General features: G+C 36.2%; 2 protein-coding genes and 1 pseudogene across 2 annotated transcripts; 2 read left to right on the top strand and 1 right to left on the bottom strand.

The window, feature by feature from the left end:
• The first annotated feature begins 236 nt into the window (after positions 1 to 236).
• On the top strand, positions 237 to 6,057 carry LOC125837880 (uncharacterized). Its single transcript, XM_049516956.1, has 2 exons — positions 237 to 2,982; positions 3,457 to 6,057. The coding sequence occupies exons 1-2, from the start codon at positions 259 to 261 to the stop codon at positions 6,055 to 6,057; spliced, it is 5,325 nt and encodes a 1,774-aa protein (XP_049372913.1). The 5' UTR covers positions 237 to 258.
• A 1,590-nt stretch (positions 6,058 to 7,647) lies between these two features.
• Positions 7,648 to 11,532, top strand: LOC125837804 (ETHYLENE INSENSITIVE 3-like 3 protein). The gene is made up of 3 exons (XM_049516877.1): positions 7,648 to 7,877; positions 9,043 to 11,046; positions 11,140 to 11,532. The coding sequence occupies exons 1-2, from the start codon at positions 7,843 to 7,845 to the stop codon at positions 11,012 to 11,014; spliced, it is 2,007 nt and encodes a 668-aa protein (XP_049372834.1). The 5' UTR covers positions 7,648 to 7,842; the 3' UTR covers positions 11,015 to 11,046; positions 11,140 to 11,532.
• Positions 11,533 to 13,978: 2,446 nt separating this feature from the next.
• Positions 13,979 to 21,679, bottom strand: LOC125837890 (CO(2)-response secreted protease-like; annotated as a pseudogene).
• Positions 21,680 to 26,896: the final 5,217 nt, after the last annotated feature.

Below are 26,896 nucleotides of genomic sequence, written 5' to 3'. Positions count from 1 at the left end.
AGATTATTCCCCCTCTTATCTGATTGCTCGGATAAGAATCCGAAAGCTCTGAAAGAATCTCAGCAAGTGGAATTCCCGGAATTGTCTAGCCTTGATGGTTATTTGAAGTACTGGGCTAATCATAACATCACCTTCAAGAAGACATTGTACAAATGGATTAGTGAAGAAGGACAAGTAGTTAACGAGAGGACGTATGAAGAACTTAATGCTAATGCTTCTTGTATTGCTCAGAAGCTGTTGTCTAGTCGAAAACCAGTAATGAAGCAAGGTGACAGAGTTCTCCTAGTTTATGTCCCGGGGCTTGACTTTATTGATGCCTTCTTTGGGTGCTTAAGATCTGGAGTATTGCCTGTCCCGGTACTTCCATCAGATCCAATGCAAAGAGGAGGACAAGCACTGCTCAAGATTGAAAACATTGCTAAATCGTGCAATGCAGTGGCCATTTTGTCGACTGCAGGTTATCATGCAGCTGTTCGAGCAGGCTCCGTGAAGAATCTGATATCACTGAACCGTAAAAATGGAACAAGCTCCGCTTGTTGGCCTAATCTTCCATGGATACACACAGACTCTTGGGTTAAGAATGCTAAAGAAATGCATTCAAATAGCAATGACAAGTTTGAGCCCCAACCGGACAATGTATGCTTTCTACAATTCACATCAGGGTCAACAGGAGATGCTAAAGGAGTTATGATAACTCATGGTGGCTTAATCCATAACGTGAAGTTAATGCGGAAAGTATACAAAAGCACATCAAACACAGTACTAATAAGCTGGCTTCCTCAGTACCATGATATGGGACTTATCGGTGGCCTTTTCACAGCTTTAGTAAGTGGAGGATCAGCAATTTTGTTTTCTCCTATGACATTCATCAGGAACCCTCTCATGTGGCTTGAGACGATGAGCAAGTACAAAGCAACTCACAGTGCTGGACCAAACTTTGCATTTGAGCTCGTTGTCCGGAGGTTGGAGGCTAACAAAGAGAAGCAATGGAAGTATGATCTTTCGTCACTCAAATTTCTTATGGTCGCTGCTGAACCAGTAAGGCAGAAAACTCTCAAGAATTTTATTGAGCTCACTAGACCTTTCGGTCTTTCCCAGATAGTAATGGCTCCTGGCTATGGATTGGCAGAAAACTGTGTGTTTGTAAGCTGTGCTTATGGGGAAGGAAAACCAATCTTGATGGATTGGCAAGGAAGAGTAGGTTGCGGCTACGCGAATCAAAATGAGGCGGATGTTGATATCAAAATAGTTGATCCGGAAAGTGGCAAGGAGCATGATGAATCCGGAAGGGAAGGAGAAATATGGATCAGCAGTCCTAGTGCAGGCATTGGATACTGGGGCAGGGAGGAACTGACCGAGAAAACTTTCAGAAACAAGCTAGGTACGCATTCTGAAAAGGTATACACAAGAACTGGAGACCTTGGAAGGATAATTGATGGGAATTTGTTTATAACTGGAAGAATCAAGGACCTCATTATAGTTGCTGGAAGAAATATTTACCCGTCAGACATAGAAAAGACTGTCGAAAGCTCATCTGAAATCCTCCGCCCGGGTTGTTGTGCTGTTATTGGAGTTCCAGAAGAGACCTTATCCAGCAAAGGAGTGCCAGTACCTGATCACTCTGACCAGGTTGGCTTAGTTGTCATTGCAGAAGTAAGAGATGGTAAACCTGTTAGCAAAGACGTTGCCGAGGAAATTAAGGCAAGAGTTGCTGAAGAACATGGTGTTACTTTGGCTTCTGTTAAGCTGATCAAGCCAAAAACTATCAGCAAAACAACATCTGGAAAGATAAAGAGGTTTGAGTGCTTGAAACAATTCATTGATGGAACACTGGATGTGGTTCCAGATCAAATCTCGTCAAAGCGAAAGCTTCTTAGATCTTTTACTACCGGTTCTTGCAGGGACGGAAATACACCAAGGCCACATTTGAATACAACATCCCTTTCACCAACTCCAAGACTGAATAAAAAGGAAATTGTCGAGTTCCTGAAGGGACTCGTATCGGAGCAGACAGGAATCTCTATCAGCAAGATTACTACTACTGAAAGTTTAGTATCTTATGGTATTGATTCTATTGGTGTAGTCAGGGCAGCTCAAAAACTTTCAGATTTTCTTGGAGTGCAAGTTGGTGCAATCGATATCTTCACAGCAACTTGCATTGAGGACTTGGCAAGCTTCACAGAGGATTTGGTTATAAAATCTCGACCTCACGATGCTGCAAATCCTTCTTATCTTCCAGACTACTCAGAGGATGATTCCTGTAATTTGGTGGCTGAAGAAGTTTCCCCATCCCATCGATTCAGTATCATTCTATTGCAACTTCTTGCTCTTGTCTATGCCATTTTCATGCTGGTCCTTCCTGCATACTCATCCATTTCTGTCTTTAAGAACCTGATTTTGATAAATCCAACTCTAGTGACTTCATTTCCTTGGGCTGGTTATGCAATTTCCTTGGTGTTTGCACCATTTGCTTGGCTTCTATGCATATCTACCACCTGCATATGTATCGGTACTCTTGGAAATTTGGTCCTTCAACCAAATTATTCCCTGACCCCAGAGGTGTCCATCTGGTCATTGGATTTTGTTAAGTGGTGGGCTCTATACAAGGCACAAGAAATTTCATCTAAAGTTATGGCAGTGCATTTAAGAGGAACAGTATTTCTGAAATACTGGTTTCAAGTATTCGGAGCAAGGATAGGATCATCGGTTGTACTGGATACTATCGATATCAGTGATCCAGCACTTGTTTCGATAGGAGATGGAGCTGTTATTGCAGAAGGAGCATTAATTCAAGGCCATGAAGTGAAGAATGGAATCTTGAGTTTTCTTCCAGTTAGAATTGGCAAAAACTGTTCAGTTGGTCCTTACGCTGTACTCCAGAAAGGAAGCATTTTGGCAGAAGGAACTGAGGTACCATCATTACAGAAGACAGCATCATCAAAATCAAACAGTCGTAAGAAGGTAAGGACTTTGATCTCAAATGTTCAATTTATCTGATTGTTAAGCTTCTTATATAACCTTAAATAATAGGCTGATGTATGTACACAAATGTCCCCTTTTAAGGCCCTCAATTAGACTTTTCCACTCTTTGAAAAGGTTGTGCAAATATAGCTCTTAGAATATTGTCATTCCGGAAAACGTTAGACTCAAGCTAATGTTTTCTTATATATTTCTCAACCTTACAAACAATACTAGACTGTCGTCTAACATTTGCAATAACTTACAAGATTTTAGACTGTTTAGATCATGCTGAAAAGGTCCATAAGTTGCAAGATAAATAAAAAGAGGGTCATCTACTAAACAATTGTCGCAAAGAGGGACAACTGGTGAAAAATCCTCTAAATAGTATCACTATGTCCCTTTCTCTTTATCTACAACAACAGCTTTAATGTTTTATTACAACATCCTGTGAACTTTCTTTGAATAGAATGACATGCATTTCTATTGTATTTTCAGATCATTGAACCGACAAATGAAACAGAACATGGTCTCATTACAGCTATGTATCACTTGATGGGAATCTACATTGTCGGATTCATAAGCGCCCTCTCAGGAGCTATCCTTTATTTCTTGTACATACTGTTAGCTCAAAAATCTCCATCTCTTCATCACTTCTCCTTAATATGTCTCTCTGGAGCATTCCACTGGTTTCCGTTCACTATCATTGCTTACATGGCCATTATTTCTAATACCTCTTCAAGTCCAATAGTCTTCGGTATCTCAGTTGCAACTGTCTACCTGGCTCATGGCTTGATTTTGAGCATCCTTACCATATTTGTAAACAATTTTCTCTTACAAAACACAGATAATTCACTGAGAATATGGTTGAAACATAGAATTAACATTGCCTGTCATCTCAGATTTGCTAAACTCCTTTCTGGAACTGAAGCTTTCTGCATGTACTTGAGGCTCTTGGGTGCAAAAGTTGGAAACCATTGTTCTATCCGAGCCATCAACGCGGTTTCTGATCCGAAATTGATGTCACTAGGTGAAGGTGTCCATCTAGGTGACTTCAGCAGGATTATAACCGGCTTCTATTCCTCGAGTGGATACACAAGTGGAATAGTTGAGGTTCAAGACAATTCAGTTGTTGGGAGCCAAAGTGTTGTCCTTCCAAGATCACTTATCCAAGAAAATGTTATTCTTGGTGCACTTTCAGTTGCTCCAATGAATTCTGTTCTTCAAAGTGGTGGCATTTACGTTGGATCTCAATCCCCGGTCATGATAAAGAACACACGACATGCCATGGATGAAAGGATAGAAGAGATGGATCCAAAATACAAGAAGATAGTTGGCAATCTAGCTGCAAATTTGGCTGCAACTACTCTCAAGGTCAAAACAAGATACTTCCATAGAATTGGTGTTAGTGGAAAGGGAATACTCAAAATATATGACAACATCAAAGGATTTCCAGACCATAAAATCTTTATATCTGGCAAACAATATCCTGTCATAGTCCGGCACAGCAACAGCTTAAGTGCCGATGATGATGCAAGGCTCGATGCTCGTGGTGCTGCATTGAGAATACTCTCTGATCATGCAAATTTTGATGATGAAAAACCACTTCTAGATTTGACATTGAAGACAGGGGAAGCATTCTATGCTCGGACTATCTCTGACTTCGCGACATGGCTTGTTTGTGGCTTAGCAGCAAGGGAGGAGCACGTGAAACGTGTTCCACATGTTCGCGATGCAGTATGGACATCACTACGTGATTCAAACTCATATACAGAGATGCATTATTACTCAAATATATGCAGGCTTTTCAGGTTCACAGATGGACAGGAAATGTATGTGAAGTTTAAGTTGAGGCCTTGTGATGAAAACATTGGAAAAGATTCTGGTAAAGTTGAGCCTATTGGAATACTTCCTCCAGAAACAGGTGCAATTCCTAGAAAAGATAACGACACACGCCCGTTACTTTTCCTTGTTGATGATTTCAAGAAAAGGGTAAGTTCACAAGGCGGCGTTCGCTACATTTTCCAACTACAATTCAGAACCGTGCCTAAGGATGAAGCAACACAAGACATTGCACTTGACTGCACTAGGCCATGGGATGAAGCTGAATTCCCATACGTGGATGTTGGAGAAATCTTCATTGATCAGAACCTCACCAAAGAACAATCAGAGCAGCTGGAATTCAACCCCTTTCTTCGATGCCACGAGATTGATGTTGTGAAGGCAACATCAGCCTCTCAAAGTGCATCCATCGATCACGGTCGTTCATTGATCTATGAAATTTGCCAACATCTGAGAAATGGTGAACCACTTCCAGAAGCCTGGAAGAACTTCATAGAACAATCAGATGTGAAAGTTGATCTCTCTGGTTGTCCAATTGCATCAGCAGCACTACAAGTGAAACAAGAAACTAGTCATCATCAGGAAGTAGCTCTATCAAGAACATGGTATCAAACTTCTTGGTCTACTTTTGCTCAGCCAATACTCCAAACATTCTTGCCATACTTTCTCTTGGCATATTCAATACATAGTCCTCTAACTTGGCTCATCTTTTCAACAACAAACCATCCACTTTACTGGTTTTTCCCATTCTTTTGGATATCCTCAGGGCTACTAGCAGCATTGACTTGTGTGTTAGCAAAACTAGTTTTCACAACAAGAAAGAAAGATGGAGGAAAATCACTCATATGGAGCAAAGGACTACTAATGGAAACATTATGGCAAGCATTTAGGACACTTGTTAGTGACTATTTCATGGAAATGACAACAGGATCATTCTTGTTTGTCATTTGGATGAAACTTATGGGATCAGAAGTTGAATTAAGTCATCATCAAGGGGTTTATGTAGATAGTAATGGAGTTTTGTTGAATCCTGAAATGATAGAGATTGAAGGAGGTGGATGTATAGGCAAAGAAGCATTGTTATTTGGACATATATATGAAGGTGAAGGGGAAGTGAAATTTGGAAAAGTTAGAATAGGTGAAGGAAGTTTTGTGGGAAGTAGAGCTGTGGCAATGCCTGGTGTAGTAGTAGAAAGTGGTTGTTGTTTAAATGCTCTTTCACTTGCCATGAAAGAAGAAATTGTTAAGTCAAGATGAAATGTTTGTTGTTGTTGTTGGCTTTGTCATTGAATAAATTACCATCTCTTATAGTTTTTGTATGGTTTATGAAAGAAAAAAAGAGGTGGAAATGAAAGGAAAACTGTCATGTTTTCCTTTTTGAAGTCTTCTCTTTTCACATTGAGTTTTAGTATATGTGATATATGCAATGTAGCAATCACGATTCAGTTCCAAACAATTTGGGATGATTATGTGAATTTTCATTGTTCATATTGGTTTATTTAAAATTGTCTATATCCAATAGTATATATGGATCCAATGGCAGTGCAAGGGGTTGTCGAAAACTATATTGTATATATAAGGTCAAAATTTGTATATTTGTATATGTTAGATGTTGAATTCCTTTAGTTTTTCGGGTGTTTATTTCTTTTTAAATCAAGCAACCTTGACAAGTATATCGTGTTCTGTTCATGGATTGTTTTTAGTGATCGTTGCACTCATGTCACCTCTTGCAAAGTTGGCTGATAGACAAGTCCCTACCTATTGCAACATTGTAGGGTGTCAGAGATTGTTACCCCTTGACCAACTCAAAGGGGTTGAAGTTCGAGGCAAAGTTTTTTTATCGTTAAGTTATAACAGTATTAAAGACATTTACTATATAAATTTATTTTTAAAAAAAAAAAAAATTGATTACATTTTCTTGGGAAAGAGGGGATAAATTCCCTTGAGGAAAAAAAAAAGGATAAGTGGTCAAATAAAATAATGACTTCAAATAAATCAATAACTATTTTTTTTTTAAAAAAGACAAATTCATTGAACCTGGATGCATTCATCAATTCATTGAATTTGGACATTTTCACATGTTTCTAAGCTTTCCCCTTTTGTTCTATTCTGAGAATAAGACAAAAGACAAGATTGTCAAACTTGTCTCCTCCCTTGCCACATCATATTTTCTTCCTATTAGATCACGAGCTCAAGTCGTAAAATAAAAAATATAATTATAGTGCTAAAAGCGGGTAATTGCTTGTATCATATTTAGTAATTGAAGTATGACATTTTGTTTTAAAACTTTTACGTAAACATGAAATATTCCATACATTTGAACTATGCTTTCTATATATATTCATACTGTTTCATTGTATATGACATTATTTTTTACGCTACTTAAAATTACAAGTTTCAAACATACAAAAATTATAACACATTAAGATAAAGAACATGAAAAAAAATCATTTTTTTCAAACTATTTATTCAGTCAAACTATGTCATATAAGATACAATTAACAACAAAATCTATGTAAGCACTAATCATAATTATTTCTCATAGTTGACTAAAGTATTCAACATTATTTTCCTTCTTTGGTTAAAAGATTATATTGTGCAAAACAAATAAGGTATAAACATTATTTTTTTCTAATTTAGGAATATAAGTTATTGAATTTCTAAATGTAATGACTAAAACAGATTTTTTTTTATATATAATAAAAAAAAAATGGGTAAGCGTTGATGATTTTCCTCCTCTTCTATTTGTCCCTTTATTAGAAGAAATCTTTTTGTCTAAAAAAATTCTCCCATTTTCAATCTTTTTGGAGGCTTTTCAGCCATTTTAAATCTTTACCTGTTTTTATCTGTGTCCCCTTTCTGTGTTTTTTTTTCCTCTGAAATTCTGAGTCTTCACTGTCTCTGTTTTATGAAATTTTTCACAATTAAATATTCTTGATTTTAAACCCTTTTTTATTTTTTAAAATCTTTTGAGAGATAAAAGGTATAAATCTGATATCCTTTTTAGGGTGAAGCTATCTTGCTGCAATTTGTTGTATTAGCATGGCTGTGATGGATGAGATTGGAATTGATGTCAGGTATATACCCTTTGAACTATTTGTGTTTATTTTGTGTTTTTTTTTCTCTTTTTGGGGTTTTGTTGTGTTGTTGTTTCATCAAAATGCCTAAAGCTTTGATCTTTACAATCTTGAAGGGATTTATGAGTTGTGATCATTTGTGTATGTTGATTAATTTTTTTTTGTTAGTATTTGAGGATTTGGGTATGTGAGACAAGAGGGTTGTTCGGATGTTAAGCACCCTTTGCCTCGAACCCTAAGGTTGTGGGTTCAAGTCAACCAAGGGCGCAAAAGGGCGGGAGTTCGTATAGAGAAGGGGGTTAAGAAAAGAAAAAAAAAAGTAACTTGAAGTGGAGATTTTGCTCAATTGTTGGGAATTGAGCAAGGTTCCTGTATTAGCAATCATAAAAATTGAATCTTGGTTTTGTTTTATTTGCTTCTTTGTCTCTCATTATTTGTGTTATAAATTTTTGGGTTGTGTTGTTTTTTGAGCTTTGTGTAAACCCAATGTGAAGTCTTTTTTTGTTGTTGATAATCGTGGTGTACGGGCTAGCTTGCGGGCACATTGAGTCCTTGACTAATTCCCCAGGATACGTGCCCAATGTAAAATCTTGGATGGTTGTGACTTGTGACCAATTGTTTTCATCAATTTAACAAAAATGTGCTTTGGGTAAGCTGTAATTTTATCTATCTTGAAGGGTTTTATGAGTTTTGATCGTTTTGTGTATGTTAATTAATTCTTTTATAGTGTTTGAGAATTTGGGTATGTGAGAATTAACTTGGAGTTTTTGTTCAATTGCTGTAAATTGAGCAAGGTTCCTGCATTGGCAGCTTAAAAATTGAATCTTGGATTTGAAGGAAAGAGTCCTTTGTGTTTTCCAGTGTGAGTTTGTTTCTTTTTGTGGTTAGCTTGGTCGACAAAATTGGTCGAGGTGCATGCAAGCTAGCCCAGACACCATGGTTATAACAAAAAGTTTGTTGCTTTTTGTGGTCACTTTGAAATTGTTTGTCTTTGGTGTTTGCAAGTCTGAATTGTGTGTTCTTTGACATTGAAGTTTGCTGTTTTTACGAATAAAAAAAGATTTGGAGTTTGGATAATGTATCTCTGTTGGATAGATAGCTATGAAAACTTGCATTTTGCTTTTGAATTGAGTGATATGATTAATGCTGATGTGTTTGGGAACAGCTCGGACATTGAAATTGATGACATAAAGTGCGACAACATAGCTGAAAAGGATGTCAGCGATGAAGAGATTGAGCCAGGCGAATTGGAGAGACGGATGTGGAAGGACCGTGTCAAGCTCAAGCGTCTCAAGGAAAAACAGAAGCTTGCAGCCCGGCTAGCTGCAGAGAAGCAGGACAATAAACAAGTTACTGATCAGGCTACGCGGAAAAAGATGTCAAGAGCTCAAGATGGGATTTTGAAGTACATGTTGAAGCTCATGGAGGTCTGCAATGCTCGAGGATTTGTTTATGGAATCATTCCTGATAAGGGTAAACCTGTGAGCGGTTCGTCAGATAACCTAAGAGCTTGGTGGAAGGAGAAGGTGAAGTTTGATAAGAATGGACTTGCTGCAATAGCCAAGTACGAAGCAGAATGTCTAGCAAGAGGAGACGGTGTAGGCAGCCCAAATGGGAACCCACAAAGTGTCTTGGAAGACTTGCAAGATGCTACCTTGGGGTCCCTTTTGTCTTCTTTAATGCAACACTGTGATCCGCCTCAACGGAAATACCCACTGGAGAAAGGTATCTCGCCACCGTGGTGGCCAACTGGGGATGAGGGATGGTGGGCTAAAATGGGACTACCTAAGGGTCAGAAACCGCCATACAGAAAGCCGCATGATTTGAAGAAGATGTGGAAAGTTGGTGTTCTAACTGCTGTCATAAAGCATATGTCACCTGATATTGCAAAGATCAGGAAATTAATCCGCAAATCGAAGAGTCTGCAGGACAAGATGACTGCTAAGGAGAGCTCAATTTGGCTGGCTGTTTTAAGCAGAGAGGAAGCAACCCTCCAACAAGCAGGCAGTGAGAATGGATCATCTAGCATAGAGGAACCAGCTGGAAGCCGTGGTGAAAAGAAGAAATCTTTAATTAGCAGTGACAGCGACTATGATGTTGATGGCACTGATGATGGTATTGGCTCTGTATCGTCTAGGAATGAGAGGAGAAATCATGTTCATCCTCTAAATGCCATTCGTCAATCTCACCAAAGTACGGAGAAAGGAGATGGACATCATCGAAGGAGAAAACGTGCTAGGTCAAACCTTACTGAGAAACAGATTCAACCATCTCTGCTACATGGTGACGAGCATAGTAACACATTACCTGATATAAACAGTTCAGAAATGCTATTGGCTGGACGTATAACGAGTGACAGCCTACAGGGAAATGACAAGAGCGAAGCAACAAAGCCTGTAGAGAACGACACAGAGAGTCAATCAGAGTTACGATTACAAGACTCGAACCTATCATTCGTTCCATCAGCTAATGTAGTCTCTACAGAGGATACATATATAGGTGCTGGGCCATCACTTTATCCGATGTCTCTAAATTCTGCAGTTGTCCCTTATGAATCAGAGATGCATCTTGAAAATCAAGGCTGTATAGTTCAGCATCAATTTCAAGACGCTCAGTTCCATGGTCTCCAGAAGATTTCTGGGATGAATGATGGACCACAAATTTCCCTATCGCATTATGGACCTCCAAACAATGGGTTGCAATATGGACCTCACAGTTCCATTGTACACACTGAACTGCAAGTTTCTGAATTTGCTCATGGGTCTGAATTTTCTAACTTCAGTCAACCACCTGTATATCACTCTTATTCTTCAGCTGAATTTGGGTCGACACATGCGGAGCCACAGTCCCACTTGGCATGCAATGAACTTCAGATTAGGCCAAGGGATTCTGGTGTTGGTCTGTTGCTTCACGGAAGTGGAAATTCTAAAGTCAATCACCATGATGGAAAAGACATGTTTCGGAATAATCATGACAGACATATTGATATGCCTTTTGCATCTCCACTTACTATTGGCTCATCATATGCTACACTCGGCAGCCCATTTGACTTGGGGATTGATGTCCAAAGTCATTTTGATAATTCTGATTATGATTTAGATTTTGACAAAGAACTGATGTCATTCTTTGCCTCATAGACAAGTATAAGTGGAAGGACAACATTTAGAATGTGAGTGTTACTGAACGGAACGACTTTTCACTCTTTCATTTGTTCAAACTGTAGTTTCATTCTTATTTTCTCATTACAAGAGCTTCTCTGCAGGAGAGTGACAAAGGTGGAACCCTTTCAAGGTGCAACAGATCTTTCTATCATAATATCAGTAGTTCGACTGTAAGTTATCAACTTACTTTTCTTTTCAAGAAGTCAAATGTAAATCCAGTGACAGCAAACACAATTTTTTACATGTTCAAGAAAAGTGCCTCATGTAAATGAGTTAGTTTCATGAGTAGTAAAGGCAGGAAACATAGAGTTCTTTTTATCTTCTTTAGAAGTTGTAACTTGCTCAAAATATTCTTGACTGTGCTGCACAAGCGATGTAAGTGAAGGATTTCATTGTTACAGTAGCATGATTCTTGGTTCTTTCTCCCTATAAAAAGTGAAGGCCTAACTGATGGCCCAATTTATGACATTTCAACAATTCTTGCCACCTACTAATATTGTTATTGTTCATTCGTTTATCATTTGATTTTCTTTTACCATAACACATTGTAACATTACTTTGAGCTAAGTTGTTCACATTTGTCGAAATGTAACCTCTACAATTTGTAGGGAACTGCCAGTTATGGTGTTTATATATTCACCTTCACTCTCCGGTTTCATCAATGAACTATATATGATATTGGAATATGAGTTTTCTAAAAGATTCTTCTAGCATGCTAAAATAGATTAGTTTTAAAATTTTAAAATTGTAGTGGTAAGGTTAGCGTACACCCTACCCTACCCCGACCCCATTTGTGGGACTACACTGGGTATGTTGTTGTTGTTGTTGCTGCTGCTGCTGCTTCATTTAACATTAGTCGACATACGACAGAGGTTTACATATTAATTTAAACTGAAAATTTGAGATAGAAAAATGAGATTTTCCCTAAAAAAATTAGTCTTAGAGCCCGTTTGGATTGGTTTAAAAAAAGTAACTTTTAAGTCAAAAATAAAAAGTCAAATGAAATGACTTTTAAGTCAAAAAATAAAAAGTAGGGGGAGACCTACTTTTGGTTTCTGACTTATTTTAAGTCATTTTTGACTTATTTAAGTCATTTTTTACCTTGCCAAACACTTCGTAATTTATTTTATGCCATTTTAGACTTATTTTAAGTTATTTTTTAAATTTGTCAAACACTTTCAAAAGTCAAAAACTGACTTAAAAGTAGGTTTGACCGACTTTTAAGCCAATCCAAACGGGCTCTTAGTATTACTCTAGGCAGTAAAAAGTAAGATCTACTTTTAGGTACTTTCTCAAAGCATATTTCTACTTTTAGGTACTTTCTCAAAGCATATTTTCTCCAGAAAATAATCAAATTAACTTATGGGAAGAGGAGAACAGGAAGCTCCTTTTTCAGGCAGTGGCAGAAAAAAATTTCTCAATGCCTTTTATTATCAAATAAGTAAATATTATAAACATTACCCTTCTCATAAAAAGATAAAAAGATATGATCAGCAAATATATTATGTGAATAGGACATCGACCAGAGAAATAAAGGTTGCAGAGAGATACTAATATGCACTAGTAAGTACTTCCTTTGTCCCAATTTATATTGCGGAGTTTGACTAGGTACGAAGTTGAAAAGAAAAAAAATGAAAACTCAAACCCTATGGCCTAAAACAAATCATAGAAATTTGTGTAGCTATAAATCTTTAAGGGTAAAATGAAAAATTATATGTTAAATTATTTCTGAATAAGGAAGTATAATATAATTTGTGTGACAGACTAAAAAAGAGTAGTACATGTGAAGATGACACAAAATATTTACTTTCTGTAACCTCTGCAATTTACAAACATAACGAAGCAAGGTCAAAACAACTACATTTCGTCCAATCATCCTTCGTCAATTGCTTCATCTCTGGATTTTGATTGATAGAGCTTTAGTTTCAGAGTGACTTAAGATTTTGAGTTTGTGTTCTAGATTCTAAAACAAAATAGTTACTTGGTTCACGATAATTATTTATACATATTAAGTAATTTTTTTTTATAGAAATATAAGATTTATGCCAGATCTATTAGGTTCTGCTTAATCTGTAATCGGCATGCTAGCTCCGCTCCCGTTTCATTTAACGCACAACATGTGACTGTACTTTGAACAACTTCGCACTACCCATGTACATCTCATTTCTGTTCATTACATAATACTCCCTCCGTTTCAATTTGTTTATCTTAGTTGACTCACCACGAAGTTTAAGAAAATAATGAGAACTTTTGAATCTTGTGGTCTTAAACTAAAAATGTGTGTAATGTACCAAAATGTCCTTTGAATCTTGTGGTCTTAAATATGTCAAATTGGATGTTAGGGGTAAAGAATTACTAAAAATAGAAAGTGGCATTCCTTTTTTTTTTTTTTATGACAAAATAAATATAAGTGACATTCCTTTTAAACAGGCTTAAAAGGAAACTAAGAACAAATTTAAATGGAGGGAGTAAATGTTATGGTGTTTTTTGTGCTTTTGAGACTGAAAGAAATGTGAGCACCTAGTTGGAATCCAATAGCTGTACTGCTCTATGATTGTTTCACACTATGGCAAATCCAAATTTTCGAGGTTACGAGTGTCATAGTATTTCTAAACATAGATATTGCCAGTGACACCTCGTGAATGTTTACTAATCCGGGTGCCATCATGTAGTATATATGCAACTTTTTCCATATATACATAGAATATATGGGTTCAGCCAGAGGTTTGTGAGTGCCGTGGCACCTCCTACTCCCTTGGTTGATCCGCCCCCGGCTGCACGTGTTAACTATATGTATCAAGAAAATAAAGACTTATAAAGCAAGAATATCATGAGAAAAATACAGTTTCTCTATTGAGAACCTTTTATTCAGGATTCATATGAGTGCATTGCTTACAGCCCTCTTTTTTAGACTGGTCAAGTAGCAGATTAATGAAAATATTACCAAAGGGAGGCAACAAATGGACTTCGAATGTTGTACTTACCATTGGTCCATGTTATTGATCCAAAAAATTCTCTCTCTAGACATTGCTTTGAAAGTCATTTGATAGCTCAGTTTCTTCCTGTCACTTGTAAATTTCAATTTCTTTGGACTCACTTCGACTCTCAACACATCTGGCGCTGTTATGATTGCTGTACATTCTGATTCTTCGTCACTAATTCTAGTTAGCGTTCTGGTAACTTCCTTGGCTTCTCTTACCTTGGACAGAGAAACAGCTATTGATGGGTAGTTCATATTAGACACTGAATCATCACTGGAGCCTGTGGGGCATGGAAAATCGTTTGGTAATGTCTTTGAGATGAGTTTTATTGTTGATGTGTTATTGCCTGTAGAGCAGAGGAATTGCAGGTAGTCTGTGATCTCGGTCTCGTAAACCAAACCTGGTTTTAGTGGTCCAGACATAGTTGCTACTCCTGCCCCAAAGGCATATGGCGTGGCAAGGGATTCTCCGTATACACTATTGTCTATTGGACTCTTCAAATTGCTTTGCTGAAAAGCTATTAAAAGAAAGTGGGGGTGGGGGGGAGGGGGGATGAGACTTTTCGTAATGGCCATTAATTGGTGCGCTAATGTACTTAAACTATTATCAGGTTGCTACCTGTGGTCATTATAGCTGATCTGATTGCTGACAGACTCCATGTGGGATTTTGAGACTTCAGTATTGCAACAATTCCAGAAACATGAGCACAGGACATGGAAGTACCCGAATTGATGTTAAATAATGGTGGTTCTTGGCCAGACCGTGTCAATTTTGTGTTATTTGCGGGCCAAGCTGCAAGTACTGCAGTCCCTGGTGCTGCAATGTCCGGCTGTGAGCACATGTCAGAAACCATTTGGTATGTGATCTACTGATAATCTTGCATGAAACATATGTTCTGTTATATAACATAAGTATGTAAGTAATCACGAGCCCTTACTGCCCCTTTGGAGATGGATATCCAATAAAATTGGAAGTAGAAAGAAGTCTAGCATGGCATTACGCAAGGGGCACAGATCGAACAATGGTTCAAAATTTGAAAAAAGAAGAAGTTTGAATAAGGAGTGCTTACTTTTAGGAGGCTTCGAGTGTTATAATTAAGGCCTCTTGATGAGAAGAAAGCCACAACAGGAGCCGGTTTGAAATTATCTACAGTAACAGTTGGTAAAATTGTTGCCACCGGGTTCCTTTAGAGAACAGGAAGGTGTCATTAGCAATTTGGTATGTGCTTATTGAGAAGTAAAGTGAGTGCCTTGTTGAGTTGATGTAAGAGAGAATCTTTATGCCGTCTTCTTGAATGATTACTGCTCCCGGAAATGATCTTATTTTTGGTGCTGTAATAAACTCTAAGTTTATTACACTCGAGGCCTTAATTATAACACTCGAAGCCTCCTAAAAGTAATATAAACCCGATGCCACCCTTTTTTCTTACTTCACCTAACCTATCATTGAGTGAATAGTCATCGTCGAGATGTTCACAAACAATAATTTTTCCCTTGACTTTGTGTTCGTCTAGTGTATCTGGTTCACAGTCTCTGAAACATTGCTCAAGTTAGTTGGAAGTATGTAAAAAATTTAATTCCTAGTGAAGCTTCAGAAATGGAAACTGGTACACTTATCAATTTCCAATTACCTTGCGTCACCGTCATAAACAAATTCCCCGTGTAATTTGACAGATAGACTGTCCAACAACGGATAAACGGGAGATTTATTGAGATTGGAAAAGCTTAATACCTCCACCCTGAAAATCAACAAGGGTATTTGTTAGAGTCTCACATTGGTTGGGAAATAGACTGGTAGCCTGCTTATATGGACTTGAACATTCCTTCCCTCCTTGAGCTAGCTTTTGAGGTTGAGTTAGGGTCAGGTGCCATGTCTTTACAGTATTAAAAGACGTTCTTGAAATAATAGATAGCTAGTGGCTATATCGAATAACTGTGTTCTTTTTCTTTTCAATACTTTAATTATCTTGTTCCCGCCTAAGAGAATATGTGTCTCAATGTTTCTGTCAATAGTTGTTGCAGCAACTGTGAAAATCCAAGGAGCAACATTGACCACAGTTTCTTCTAAAGGACGATCGTTTCCAGCAGAGGCGACAACAAAAATTCCCTTCTGTACAGCATGGAAGGCTCCAATGGCAATAGGATTTCTTGAGAACTCGTCCTCTGCTCCAGCTGGTTGACCAATTGATAAGTTGATGATATCGACCCTGTCTGCAATAGCATCATCAAAAGCTTTCATAATAGCCGATCCACTGCATCCAGTAGGATTGCATATACGGTACACTGCAATCCTGGACGCTGGAGACCCGCCCTGGGCAGTTCCTACTGCTAAGCCATACTAGGATGCACCTTCCACTGGACTCCCTGCTGCTGTGGCTACAACATGAGTACCATGCCCGTCGTGGTCCCTAGGTGTCCCCGTTATAGGTGATTCAAATGCGCCAGGATCGTCATAAAACCTTGCTCCAATCAGTTTCCTGATACAAGACCACTTACAAAAACTTCACATAGTCCATATTGGACACACAAAGACGGATCCAAGATTTAAAAGTTTATGGGTTCCTACAGCGACCTCAAGCTACTGGTTCCGTGAACCCATAACTAACACACTGGACCCGCCACCATGGACACAAAAAAAGATTGTTACCTGTTGCAGTTGGAAGAATTGAAATCATAACCTCTGGTGCAAGTGCCTTTCCATCGCGATGGGACTGGACCAATACCTTTGTCATTGAAACTCTCCGATTCAGGCCATATTCCTAAAACATAATCCAGGATGTTATTTGATTTACTATTGTTAGGAGTAAAGAATGAACAAAGTGCAATGAGATTTTTTGCAGTTTGGTTCCTAGTTACCATAGTCCAAAAGGCCAATTTTGGTGTCTGCTCCATTTGAGGTTGAATTCGAACGGGATCTGTAAGGGAAATTGTGGACCAGATCGTATTGATCCCTAAGAAAATTCCATGATCGCGTCGTGTGTGGTTGAAAAACTGGATCGGGAAAAACAGAGAACTCTGGGTTGTTGAGCAATCGACTGAGCTTCGTCATCAGATAAACGTGCTGCGAATCCTGAGAAACTTTTTGGGTAGCTGTGCACCACTGCTTTCTTTCTCCTAATGAAGTGTAAAATGTAAATTGTTCTTTAATTAGAGGAAGTGTAATAACAAGGTATGTTGCTTGGACTCCGGCTCGAGTATCCAATTATAGTTAGACCGCTCTATAACAATATTTCGCTATAGCAGCTAAACAATAACTGGACAAACGATGCCATACCTTGTTGTGAGGGAGCTCATAAGATGAAGGTGATCATCAGATGAACCCTTGGAACCCATGTAAACAATGTAAACTCCATGGCCTTCTGCTTGAGAAGCTGCCTTGGATTCTCTTAGAACAGAAATTAGGAAGAGACAAAACCACAAATCTAAAGAAGCCCTTTTCATGTTTGTGCCCAAAACTTGATGAAAGTTAGTGGTTTATATAAATAGGGGGAACAGCTTTCTGTTTTGCTATCTTCCTATATATGTTTCCTAATCTCTATTTGTTTAAAAGTATTTTGAATTTGAATACACATTTGCATATTAAGATTTATATGTCTCAATCTGAATCAACCTAATACTATATCAATAAAATATTTTTAAAAAATTATATGACGGTTGGTGGTAATGATAGCTAGTTGGTGCTAGTACTTGTGGGTGCCAATCAGGTTGGTGTTGGCTAATGGTGGATGTTGTGGATAGTAGCTAGCTAGTGGTGATGGTGTGGCCGATAATTATGATGGAGGATAGTGATAACTGATAGCTAATGACGAAATGAATGATGAAGGTGGCTAATGGGGGTTATTGTCGATCACTAATGATTAGTGACTATTGCGGTAATGGTGATTTGTGGTGATGATTGTATGGTGGCTTGTTAAGTTGTCGGTTAACTATAGTGATTGACAATGACAGTGGTTAAAATTGAGGATAATGGGGGGAGGGGGGGTAGCAGTTAGCGGTGAAGTGGATTGAGTAGTGGTGAACTGTCATCTTTGTATAAATTCTTTGAGATTTGAATAATTAGGGTCAAGACTTTCATTAAATGCAAACAAATGAGACTTAAATAATCTGAGTGATTAGAATTCAAACACACTAAATAACTAAAATTAAACCTTCATTAAATACAAATAACTGATGTGTGTCAATTAAGCTGTACAAATTCTAAATTTCTAATGTGGTGTGCTATTTTTAATGATCACGTGATTAGTTTTATTAATACTATAAGAATCATTATGAAAAGATAATTAAAAAAATTTGGAAGTGTTGTCTCTGTGTAATCCATTTGAGAAAAAAAAAACCTTTATCAATTGCGTGTGCTGCTTTTTAAACTAGATATGATTGCCCACCGACTTGGGTTGTGGTGGAATGGTTAAGATCCCTCCACCATAATCAAAGGTCTCGAGCTCAAAGCTGCTGGAAATTGAAAAACTCGTGTTAAAAGCGTCACTCCCAGAAATAGACCCTACAATACGTGAATCCAAAGTTAATCGGACTGCAGAATCAGATTCTAGCTGAGAAATTAATAAAAAAAAAAGATTGCCTGTGCAATACCAAAAATGATTGTAAAGTCAGAATTCTAGTATGCTGTGACCACATTCAGATTGCATATGCTTAAAATTAACCTAGTTATCATTGTAAATTGATTTGAGATTACTGTAGGAACTCATAGACTTCAAAATTCGTGTCTGTGCGTTTTCACTTGTGGCATTGCACATGAGAACTAAGTCGTGGAGGCTATTCATCCTCCCGAATTAAGCATTCTTTCGTAATTGAGGCTTGTTGGAGGCATAATTCTCATAGCACCCTTCCTAGAAGGTGGTTATGAGGTTAGCTGCTCTTTAGTTGTATTGGTTTTTGTTGTTAATGGTAATGTTTACATTTGTTACCGAAAAAACAACAACGAGAATATCATGAAATCTTTATTGAGAACCTTTCATTCAGGATCATATGGTGATACAATGTTCATGGATGCATTGCATTGAATACACCCTTTTTCTTAGACTGGTAAAGTAGCAGATTGATGAAAATGTTACCAAAAGGAGGCGACAAATGGACTTCGAACCTTGTACTTACCATTAGTCCATGTAATTGATCCAAAAAATTCTCTCTCTAGACATTGCTTTGAAAGTCACTTGATAGCTCAGTTTCTTCCTGTCACTTGTAAATGTCAATTTCTTTGGACTCACTTCGACTCTCAACACATCTGGTGTTGTTATGGTTGCCGTATATTCTGATTCTTCGTCACCAATTCTAGTTAGCGTTCTGGTAACTTTCTTGGTTTCTCTTTCCTTGGACAGAGAAGCGGCTATTGATGGGTAGTTCATGTTAGACACCGACTCATCACTCGAGTTGGCAGGGCATGAAAAGTTGTTTGGAAGTGTCTTTAAGATGAGTTTTATTGTTGATGTGTTATATCCTGCAGAACAGAGGAATTGCAGGTAGTCTGTGATCTCGGTCTCGTAAACCAAACCTGGTTTCAATGGTCCATTTATAGTTGCTACTCCTGCACCAAAGTCATATGGTGTGGCAAGGTATTGATCTTCGTATGCACTATTTTCTATCAGTGGACTCTTTGTATTGCTTTGCTGAAAAGCTACTAAAAGGAAACAAAAGGGATCGAAAAAATGAGACTTGTTCCAGCTGGTTGACCAAATGATAAGTTGATGATATCGACCCCGTCTGCAATAGCATCATCAAATGCTTTCATAATATCCGATCCACTGCATCCAGAATAAGGCTTGCATGTACGGCACACTGCAATCCTGGACCCTGGAGACCCGCCCTTGGCTGTTCCTCCTGCTATGCCGTAATAGGATGCACCTGCCACTGGAGTCCCTGCTTCTATGGCTGCAACGTGAGTACCATGCCCATCGTGATCCCTAGGTGTGCCCATAAAAGGTGTTTTATATTCACCAGGTTCGTCATAAAACCTTGCTCCGATCAGTTTCCTGATGCAAGTCATTTCTATCCTTAACTTACTTTTCCAAGACCACGACACACTAAGACGGGTGATTTACAAGAGTGACCTTGGAGGTGGATGGTCCTGAACTTTGCCCCATAGGAAAAACTTCAAGTTTTGATTTTTGACCTTGAAGATTTGTTCATGGGGCAAACGTAGGTCGAAAGTTCAAGATCATTGTGTGTGATTTCCCACACAAACACAGATCCAAGGTTCAAATATTTATAGGTTCCTACAACAACCTCAAGCAAAACCTACTAAGTTCCCGTGGACTCAGGGCTAACACACTGGATCGGTTACTCAGGATGTTTAACAAGACTGTTACTGTTACCTATTACAACTGGATGATTTGAAATCATAACCTCTGGTGCAAGTTCCTTTCCATCGCGATGGGACTGGACCGATACCTTTGTCATTGAAACTCTCTGATTCAGGCCATATTCCTAAAACATATAATACAGAAAGTTAATACTAGTAAAGAATGAGCAAAGTGCAATGAGATTTTTTGGCAGTTTGGGTTCCTAGCTACCAGTGTCAAAAATTCCAATTATGGTATCTGCTCCATTTGAGGTTGAATTTGAATGAGAACTGTAAGGGAAATTGTGTACAAGATTGTATTGATCCCTCAGAAAATCCCATGATCGCGTCGTGTGTAGTTGAAATACTGGATCTGGAAAAACAGATACAACTCCGAGATGTTGAGCAATCGACTGAGCTTCATCGTCTGATAAACGAGCTGCGAATCCTGAGAAACTGTTTTTGTAGCTGTGTACCACTGCATTCTTTCTCCTGATGAAATATATACAATGTCTCAGAAAAGAGGCTCTTCTTTGTCCAATACAAAAGAAAGATGTAATAACAAGCTATGTTGTTCAGACTCAGGTGCGGATATCCTCATATAGGTATGGATTTAGAGGTCGGAATCTTCATCACATCGTTTACTTGGCATGCACTACTACAAAATCATTATTTTCTCACTGAAAAATGTTTAGTCCCACACCCACATCGTGTTGACACTTGCTATGAAAAATTATTATTTCTCCAATGAAAAATGTTCAGCAACCATTCCCACAACTATTTTGATTGAATCAGTGAGAAAAGAAAACGTGGTAATGTTTCCATATGGAAAAAATTAGGAAGTTTCTCACTATTTCAGTGATAATTTATTTTTCACCGTACATTTTTACAGTAAGCTGGTTCGGTGGGAATTTAGTGAGAAAATTATGTTTTATGGCACAAATTTTCCAATAATTCGCGAGGAAAAAAAACCTTTGTTTCTAATAGTGATGGGTGCGACAGGGATTTGGAAGAGTCCGAGCTACTTAGATAACAAGTGAACAACATGAAGTTTTAGCAGTACCAGTGATGGAGCCAACATTTTCATTTAAGTTGTTTAAAATATTACAACATGTGTCATTATTTCAATATATAACAGTCAAGTTTTCTTTGAAATCGATTTTCATGTTATGTTATATGTTATCCATAACAATATTTCGCTAAAAAATATCTGAACAAACGATGTCATACCTTGTTGTCAAGGAGCTCATAAGGTGAATGTGATCATCAGATGAACCCTTGGCACTCATGTAAACAATGTAAACTCCATGGTCTTCTGCTTTGGATTCTCTTAGAAAAGAAGATATTGAGAATAGACAAAACCACAAAACTAAAGAAACCTTTTTCATATTTGTGCCAAAAATTTGATTAAAGTGTGGTTTATATAAATGTGGGTGGGGGACTTGTTTTGTATTGCTATCTTCCTATCTGTTTCCCATTCATCATTTATGGGATTTTTTTTTATTTTATTAAAATCAAAATGTTTGATTTGAATGTAGGTCTGAATAACAAGGTTGTATTAAGTTTAGTGTTTGGATGTCTGAACTTGAATATTAAGTTATTGTATTAATATTTGAATACTAAAACTGAGACTTTGTTATTAGTTTAATACTATAGCAATAAAATATTATTTTAAAAAAATATGTCAATTGGTGATGATGATGACTATTAGTGATGATTGTGGGCAATAGATAGTGACTAGTGGTCAATGATAGTAATTGATATGGTGGTGATCGATAATTGTCATGGATGACGGTAATGTCTAATGGAATGATAAATGATGAAATTAAAGTAAGGCAATATACAATGATGATTGATTGTCGTGATTGTTGGTTATTGATATGGTACATTGTGCTTAATGATGATGATTGCAAATGATGATTAAATATGCTGACGGTTGATTATATTAATTATGGATTATGATAGTTACGTTGATAATGATGTATGGAAATAGTGGTCGTTCATATTTTTTTTAAAATACGTGTAATAATTAAAATTGAAACTAGAAAAATAAACTCAATCAGATGCATAATTCTAAAATTCTAATCTGGTGTGCTATTTTTAATGATCACGTGACAGATCATGAAAATAGAATATTAATAAATAAATTTAAAAAGTGGCAGAGAATTTCTTTCTTTCTTTTTTTATATAAAAAAAAAGGTATATCTTGAAATGAGAGTATTACAAATATAAAAATAAAAAATCAGTGTGGCAGATCTTGAGAAAATAATAAAAAGAAAAATGTGTGGCAGATAATAGTAAAAATTCAAAGTGTTGTCCATGTGTAATCCATTTGAAAAAAAGATAATAATTAAAAATAAAAAAGTGCGTTCTTCTTTTTAAACTAATAAAAAAAAACTTTATTTTACGTAGAATCTAATTATTTTATCATATAAATATGGATTTCATGTTTACAAGAGTTTGTTGTTTAATTCAACAATTTTAAGTTATGTGTTGATTTGCATATGTCAGGTACGATATGTGTGTTTATTTGTTTAATTTTATAATATACATTTAAATGTTTATTGCGTACATTCAAAATTATAATGCATTCATTATTGCGATTCATCTAGAAATGTCGAGAGTTAAACTTTTTAAATAAGTACAAAAGTTAAATAATGAAACTTGTAAAATTGAGAATTATTGAAGTCTAAGCGGCCTAAAAAAATCCAATTGTTTTTTAGAAAATCTAAAATACACTGAGTTGTTGAAATTTGATCTAAGCATACATTTTAATATGAAGTTTATGTTATGAAAAGAATATTTTAATTTATTAAAATTAAATTTCTTTATATCTTTTAAAAGTACCAGTCCGAAAAATTTCATACTTTTTGTATTAGAAAATTCTTTAAGAGCTCGTTTGGTATAAGAGATAAGTAAGTGATAACTAATCTTGAGATTGATTTTATGATGAGTTTATCCTATGTTTAATAAAATCGCGAGATAACTTATTTCAGAATTATAGTATAAATAATTTCATGATAATTAATCATATATATATAAAAGAGAACCTTAGGCCCACCTACGTGGCGCCACCACAAACTAGAATTTCCTTTTAATTTATTTATTTCCAAAATTAGCCTTCCCCTTTCATGAAAAGTTCTGACTTTTATAAAAAGTTGCGACTTTAATGAAGAGTTGCAACTTTTATGAAGAGTTGCAACTTTTATGAAAAGTTGTGATTTTAATGAAAGGTTGTAACATTTTCGAAGGGTTGCAACTTTCCAAATAGTTGTAACCTTTCCGATAAGGCACAATAAACATTTGTTCACACTACCATTTGTTGTTTATATATAGAGGGATTTCCTCTCATTTTAAAACAACGAAAATTCTGAACCTCTCCTCCTCCTCCTCCTCCTCCTCCTCCTCCTCCTCCTCCTCCTCCTTCTTCTTCTTTACAATTAAATATTTGTGTACTTTGCTCATGTTGAGTGGTTCATTGATACCACTGTTTATGTTACAGATCTTAATATGTATTTTTACAGTCATTAAATTATGCTTATGTTATTAAGGATAAACGATAAGATGTAATAATTTTCATTTTCCTTTACATTATTAATGTTTGTTACTACGTAATCTTGTATGTCAGATAATATAATGTTTTAGTTTTAATGACTAATAGGTTTTAAGTATTATTTTATAAATTTAGTGATATTAAATTTCCGCTCGAAGCGCGGGTAATTTTACTAGTATATATATAAAAGAGAACCTTAGGCCCGCCTACGTGGCGCCACCACAAACCAGAATTCCCTTTTAATTTATTTATTTCCAAAACTAACATTCCCCTTTCATGAAAAGTTGCGACTTTTATGAAGAGTTGCGACTTTTATGAAAAGTTGCGACTTTTATGAAGAGTTGCGACTTTTATGAAAAGTTGCGACTTTTATGAAAAGTTGTGACTTTTATGAAAGGTTGTGACCTTTCCGAATGGTTGCAACTTTTCCAAATAGTTGTAACCTTTCCGATACAGCACAATAAATATTTGTTCACACTATTCTTTGTTGTCTATAAATAAAGGAATTTCCTCTCATTTTAACACAACGAAAATTCTGAACCTCCTCTTCTTCTTCACAATTAAATATTTGTGTACTTTGCTCCTGTTGAGTAGCTCACTGACACCATTGTTTATGTTACAGATCCTGATATATATTTTTACAACTATTAATTTATGCTTATATTATAAGGATAAATGATAAGATGTAACATTTTTCATTTTCCTTTACATTATTAATATTTGTTACTACGTAATCTTGTATGTAAGATAATATAATGTTTTAGTTTTAATGACTGATAGTTTAAATATTATTTTATAAATTTCGTGATATTAAACTCCCGCGCAAAGCGCGGGTAATTTTACTAGTATATATATATATAAAAGAGAATCTTAGGCTCGCCCACGTTGCGCCACTACAAACCAGAATTCTCTTTTAATTTATTTATTTATAAAACTAGCATTCCCCTTTCATGAAAAGTTGTGAAATTTATGAAAAGTTGTGACTTCAATAAAGAGTTGCAACTTTTACAAAAAGTTGTGACTTTTATGAAAAGTTGCGACTTTAATGAAGAGTTGTTACTTTTATGAAAAGTTGTGACTTTTATGAAAGGTTGTGATCTTTCCGAAGGATTACAACTTTTCCAAATAGTTGTAACCATTCCGATAAGGCACAATAAACATTTGTTCACACTACCTTTTGTTGTCTATAAATAGAGGGATTTTCTCTTATTTTAAAACAACAAAAATTATGAACCTCTTCTTCATCTTCACAATTAAATATTGGGAAAAGGGTTAAAAATGCCTTTAACGCATCTCAAATGGTTCAAATATGCCCTCTTTCTACCTTTTGGTTTAAAAATGCCCTCAATGTTTTTTGAAGGTTTAAAATTGTCCTTTTTAACCGTCCACTGACATGGCAAATGATGAGTCATTTAATTAGATAAATGGCTTCATCTTATTGGTCCACATAATTTTTTTAAGTCCAGTCTAACCACCCGACCCATTTATGCTACGAAAATTCAAACCTACCCAGAAACCCGTTTACATATTAACCCACCTAGAAACATCTTCCTCCAATGCTTGTATTGTGTTTGGATAAAAGCAAATCTCAAAAATCATACTCCCTTCTTCTGCCCCAGGTGACATATCAATTTTCCACTCCAACATGTTTGACACTCCACCTCTTTGTGCAATTGCTTTCCCTAACCAAAATCATACTTATTAAAATTGAATCGCGGAGAGTTGTGCAACACAAAGTAATTACTTGGCAAATCACCCATAATTATATTATACTCGAAACAACTAATTATTGAAACTTCTGCAGACTACCTTGGATTCTAAATCGAAGAAATGTTGAGCATTATCATTCACTGCTCTGTTTTCATTTTTGTATTGAGTTTCTAGCGAGGAATTTGAATTCTAAACGACTAAAGTTTCAAGATAACTTCTTCAATATATGACAAACAAATTGAATTCAAAAACTTGCTTACAATAGAACTAGAAAACCTGTCGAATATCCGTCTGTTATTTATCGAAATCCAAGTCGTAATCAAGTTTGTAGTTCAGCCATTGATTGTCCAGTCATATGCAAAAAATCAACTCGACAAATCTTGTTGTAGAGAAGAAATTAATATTGTAGTTCTTCCATCTTTTTCTTTCTGAATTAACTAGAGAAATGGAGAAAAAAGAAGATTTGAAGGAGGTAGGAAGAAAGAAGAGAACTAGAACTAATGGGAACAAAAGACCCAAATACGATTGGCCTATCGGGTCAGGTTTTTAAATGGGTTTCTAGACTAAATGGGTCGTTTATTTTGAAATGGGTAAAGAAAATTCATGTCACATTTGCCATGTCAGCGGACTGTTAAAAAAGGGAAATTTTAAACCTTAAAAAAATGTTGAGGGAATTTTTAAACCAAAAGATGGAAGGAGGGAATATTTGAACCATTTGAGATACGTTAAGGGCACTTTTAACCCTTTTCCCTTAAATATTTGTGTACTTTCCTCCTATTGAGTGGCTCACTGACACCATTGCTTATATTACAGATCCTGGTATGTATTTTTATAGTCATTAATTTATGCTTCTGTTATTAAGGATAAATGATAAGATGTAATAATTTTCATTTTTCTTTATATTATTAATGTTTATTACTACGTAATCTTTTATGTAAGATAATATAATATTTTAGTTTTAATGACCAATAGGTTTTAAGTATTATTTTATAATTTTCACGATATTAAATTCCTGCGCGAAGCGCGGGTAATTTTACTAGTCTCAAAATAATTTATTCCTCGATCAACAGAGTCTTAAGGGGCCGTTTGGTTACTAGTTAGAGTTATGCAGGTATTAGTTATGCAGGATTTAGTTATGTAGGTATTAGTTATGCAGAGTTTAGTTATGCATGTATTAGTTATGCATGGTTTAGTTATGTGGGTATTAATTATGTGAGTATTAGTTATGCGAGTATTAGTTATGTATATGTTATTTATTTACATAAAGATTACATTACATGAATTATTAACTATTGAACATTGATTTTAATATAAATTAATATG

Source organism: Solanum verrucosum, unplaced genomic scaffold, assembly GCF_900185275.1.
Source record: "Solanum verrucosum unplaced genomic scaffold, falcon-dt-bn FXZP01000284.1, whole genome shotgun sequence".
Classification (NCBI taxonomy): Eukaryota; Viridiplantae; Streptophyta; class Magnoliopsida; order Solanales; family Solanaceae; genus Solanum; species Solanum verrucosum.
The sequence above is the reverse complement of the archived record's forward strand: the minus strand, read 5'-3'. Positions and strand labels throughout refer to the sequence as shown.

Bases quoted from the DNA above. Each gene is read 5' to 3' on its own strand.
- LOC125837880 (XM_049516956.1), top strand. From the start codon at position 259: ATGAAGCAAGGTGACAGAGTTCTCCTAGTTTATGTCCCGGGGCTTGAC. The intron at 2,983-3,456 runs GTTCAATTTATC...TTGTATTTTCAG, and splicing joins TAAGGACTTTGATCTCAAAT to ATCATTGAACCGACAAATGA.
- LOC125837804 (XM_049516877.1), top strand. From the start codon at position 7,843: ATGGCTGTGATGGATGAGATTGGAATTGATGTCAG. The intron at 7,878-9,042 runs GTATATACCCTT...GTTTGGGAACAG, and splicing joins GAGATTGGAATTGATGTCAG to CTCGGACATTGAAATTGATG.